Below are 4,468 nucleotides of genomic sequence, written 5' to 3' on the forward strand. Positions count from 1 at the left end.
TGCATATACAATATTGAAACCAATTGAAGGCACATGTGTCAGTGAATACAACATACCTTCTGGTTAGACTGCAACATCTCCTCTTGATATGAAAAAGTCATTCTGACCCCAAATTGCTAATACCAAGTGTTGAAGCTAACACTGATACTAGTTGTATCTCTTCTGATACCAAATGCATGTTCTCTTGTGCCAATAACTCTCCCTCTTTGCAAGAAACACTCCTAGTGGTCCAATTGTGATTTCAATTGGATAGGCATTGAAATATCTCACAACGTCGGATACGTCCAAAGACACAAACATACTGGTACAACCATAGACACTTGCACACCCTTTGTGTCTAGCAAGTCTGATACAAATCAGAAAACATGGTTGTCAACTCCCCCTGAGTAATATTGACATCTTAGGTTCCCATTTCCTGTCAGGTTCAAAACCGAAGCTCCATAGCATTTCCCAGTTCAATATTTCCAAGTTTCATAGCATTTCTCAGTTCAATATTGCCCTCGAAGGCATATATGCAACATAAACAACATACATGAATTGTTTGGTAAAATGCCTTACGGCTTGTAAAGGCAAAGCTTTACAATAAGATTATAGCATGGATCCAACATAGCATGATAAAGGGATTTTTTTTTCAGATAATTATATTTTGAAATGGTTTGTAGACATACACACAAAATGTGGTAACAAAAACAAGGCTAGTTAACTGTGTGACAGAATGTCTCGAAGAGAGGTCATTGAAGAGTAATGGAGTGATTGTAGAATGTGCACAAATGAAATTTACTTGTTGGATGTGGGTTTGTTGAAAGTAGAGAATATAAAGTGCAGGTGGGAGACTCGTGCCTCTGAGCATTTATTTTTGTGGGGATGTGAAGATGACAGATTCAATATATGTGACGACAATGCAAGGAAAGGTTGTAAAGGGTTTTTCATCTGGTGTAAAAAGGAAGAAGAAGGGTGAACTGTCACTGATGATGGCAATGCTGATGATGTTACTTCTAGTATAATGTTGTGCCCAAAGAGGAGAACATTATGTTGATGCAGATGATGAGGATAATAAAATGCAATGAAAAATATTTTTCATCAAATTTTTAATATCTTTTATTATTTTTATGTCTCTTTGATAACAATCTCGATTAAAATATTTAAAAATAAATTTGTTTATAATACATCAATACTTAAAGCACATTTTAAGAATTATTAGATTAAAAGAATAAATATATTTCTATTTCTGAATCATTCTTACAAAAATTTGATTGAAATATTTATAGACAATTTTGTAAAAAGAATTCTAAAAATAAAAAACAACATATTACTCTTTCTAAATCGAATCATTTCACACTTGGAAATTGTGTTAGAACTCACAAGATACTCTACGAAAATACCAATGTAGAGATTAACCACATCATTCATTATCACTATGTTGTCCAGTTGTCCGGCGAGTCCCATATATAACATCAACAGATAAAATGTTTTCAAGTAGTCAGTATTTATTTTATTGTAGACGATAAAAGTCGTATTTCAGTAAAAACGGATCACACGCGTTCTCCAACATTTCACGTGGCTGACTGGTTTTAACGATCATATCTTCCTTAAGCTAAGGCAGTCTGTTCCGCGTTAACAGGCAAACTGTGCTTGGAATTTGTACTAGTTATAAAATGAAGATGGAACACACAGAAAGATTGCTGGAAAGATGCATTAATAAGAGAGGCAACCTATTTTTCTGTAGATAGCTACACAGAGCGGCTAATAAGGAAAAGCTTCAATTACAGACTGCAATGCTGGTATGGCAATAACATTGAAACGAGGAAATCCTCCTTCCTTCAACAGATTCTTCCACTCCTCCTCACTTCTCTCTTTCCCGCCAGAGGTGAACGTAAGCATTATCAGATCAAACACAAAACCCATACTAGGATCCAGCTCTGTCTTCTCTGTGGCGTTGAGAATCGAATCCAAAATGATCACCTTCCCTGTTTCTGGAATCGCCTTTCTGCATTGCTTCAGAATCTTCACGCAGTCCTCGTCCCCCCAGTCCAAAATTTCAAGGAAAAAACAAAAAACCCATTGAAAAACCCTCATCTGTAAAAACCCTCCCACAATCACATACAAAAAGAAGCACCAAATTCGATCAACCGACCTTCATGATTACAGCGTCTGCAGATGGCACCTCTTTGAACATGTCTCCTCCAACATACTTTACCCCTGCATAATGGGCAAAACAAAGTAAAAAACTGTTGAATGCAAAACAGAGTCCAGTTAAGGCCACCCGTAAGATATTTACAAGTCGTACAATTAATTATTTATACCCGGGAAATGGGGAGCCGTAGCTATGACGTGAGGGAGATCGTAGTTGATGCCGTTGATAGTTGGATGGGCCTTCACGATCTCTGCAACGGTCACTCCGATGCCGCCTCCGACGTCCACCAAGGAATTCAAGCCCTGAAAACCCTCGTATTTAGATAAGACGGCTTTCATAACGATGTTGGCGTTGCAAGCCATGGCTTGGTTGAACAGGTCGCTGTACTGAGGTTGCGCCACCGCGTAGTCCCAAATTTGAAGGCCGTGAGCCTTCTCGAAAGCCACGCCGCCCTCGAGAATGCACTCGTTCAAATGGTGCCACGGCGCCACGCTCCTCACGTCGTCCTGCATAAGTAGCATGGCACGCATGGAAAGTGACACGCCGTCTTTTAGCATCCATTTAGAAGCGGGCGTTAGGCCGTAGCTTACTTCATTCCCGCCCTCTGTCGTTTCGGCCCTGAAAAAATTCTTGGCAACGAGGAAGCGGAGGATTCTGAAGAGGCAATTGACGTCAGGCTTTTGGGTGGGAAGCTCCGCGGCGATTTGCGAGAGGGAAAGCGTTGCTTTGGCGCCGTGGCGCGCAATGATGTCGGGGATTCCGAGCAGAACGACTGACTTTACCGCCAAAGAGTCCACAAACGCAAACGTATATTTCCATGCCTCCGCTTGGCCGGCTTGTTCTTCTTCCTCGCTCTCGAACAAGCTCGTGCAGGGGCTATTTGCTGCTGCAGCATTCATATTGCCAACTTTTATAAAGTCTAGATTAGATTACTGAGATATATACACACAAAAGGCCCGTGTATTTGTATATATAAAGTTCTAACTCGCTTACCCATTCCATTTTACTTGTCTATGCTTATCATTATTAGTTTGTTAGATACGAATACTAATAAATTTACTAGCTAATCATGTTAGAATTAAAATAGTTGGGTTAGATTACATATATGTTTTTTTTATTGTTTGAAGTATAAAAAAATATTTATTTACTAGCTTATATTTCACCCTATGTTCAAGGTGGAGACACTATTTGGGGATGGATCTTGATTTCACCACCTTCCTATTAAGTTGGAGTTGGGTGGTGTTGTTGTTGCTGAGATGGACCGGCAGAGGGCTATTGGTGCCCTGTTTTTTATCTACGAGAGAACAGAGGACGGTCTTCTATTTGTTTTTCCTTCTCTTTCCCCTTTTGAGGTGGGGATCTTGGAGGATATTATGTGGGTTGCTATGTTCAGTCTCAAAATCAAGGTCAGGGAGTCCCTTCAAAGTCCCGTCATTTCAGGTTGTGGGAGCCTTGTAAAACCCTTGTTCATTGCACGTATCATGGACAGGCTAGATGCTGACAGTTTTCAAGGGCCCAGTTTGGCCAGATTTTGTTTTTGGTTAGGATCAGGTCTTGGTTTTGGTGACCTGGAGACTCTGTTACAGATTAAGGGAGCCTGGGAAAACCTTTATGTTTAGTTGAGGGTGCGTGACAAACCCTCATTCTTTGTTTTTCAGATCTACAAGTTGGTTTAGATCTGCTATTTTTGCCAGCCTGGTTTGTATTGGCTTATTTTTGTGGACTGGCTAGTGTTGGTTTAGTTGGGGCTTCTCTGTTTTTTTGTAGCTTCTTGTGTCATAAGTTTTGTAATGTTGGATATTTCATGTATGAGTGTGGTTGTGTTGTTGTTTGTCTTTGATGTATCTTTTTGGAACATCCCTTTGTTGGTTCTAGATCCATGAAAAATCTGAGGGGTTTTAGGTCCCTTCAAAATTTGTTGTTCAGGGTTTCTGATCCCCTCAAAACCTGTTTATCCTAATAAAAAACAACTAAACAAATACTATTTTCATTTGTACCACCAACAAAAAGTATTTCAAACAAAAAAGACACATTAGAACTTCTACAACAAACAAATGCTCTCTACCATGTGGGCACACAATGCAACAATCACAACACAATCCAATGAAGAAGTAGATTCAATTACTTGAATATGTTAATTACCTATTATCATATTTGTTCAAATGTTTGTTATTCAAACTATAAAATCTAAGAACAATTGTTAAAAATGTTTCTCAAATTCCTTGTTTTCTATGTATTATTACTTCCCTTTATTTCGTTACATTACTATTTACAATGTATTATTAATCTTATCTACTTGATAATTGTTTGCTAAATACAATAATCAATTACTAT

The 4,468-nt window shown here is 38.7% G+C and overlaps 1 protein-coding gene across 1 annotated transcript; it reads right to left on the bottom strand.

The window, feature by feature from the left end:
* Nucleotides 1-1,473: 1,473 nt before the first annotated feature.
* Nucleotides 1,474-3,078, bottom strand: LOC131078154 ((R,S)-reticuline 7-O-methyltransferase-like). The gene is made up of 3 exons (XM_059207438.1): nt 2,304-3,078; nt 2,135-2,199; nt 1,474-2,076 (listed from the first exon to the last, which is right to left on the bottom strand). The coding sequence occupies exons 1-3, from the start codon at nt 3,031-3,033 to the stop codon at nt 1,744-1,746; spliced, it is 1,128 nt and encodes a 375-aa protein (XP_059063421.1). The 5' UTR covers nt 3,034-3,078; the 3' UTR covers nt 1,474-1,743.
* Between the last annotated feature and the right edge of the window lie 1,390 nt (nt 3,079-4,468).

Source organism: Cryptomeria japonica, chromosome 1 (genome assembly GCF_030272615.1).
Source record: "Cryptomeria japonica chromosome 1, Sugi_1.0, whole genome shotgun sequence".
Lineage (NCBI taxonomy): Eukaryota > Viridiplantae > Streptophyta > Pinopsida > Cupressales > Cupressaceae > Cryptomeria > Cryptomeria japonica.

Coding starts and splice junctions, on each gene's coding strand:
- LOC131078154 (XM_059207438.1), bottom strand. CDS start 3,033: ATGAATGCTGCAGCAGCAAATAGCCCCTGCACGAGCTTGTTCGAGAGC. Junction 2,200..2,303: donor TACGGCTCCCCATTTCCCGG/GTATAAATAATT, acceptor CCCATTATGCAG/GGGTAAAGTATGTTGGAGGA. Junction 2,077..2,134: donor CAGACGCTGTAATCATGAAG/GTCGGTTGATCG, acceptor GGGTTTTTACAG/ATGAGGGTTTTTCAATGGGT.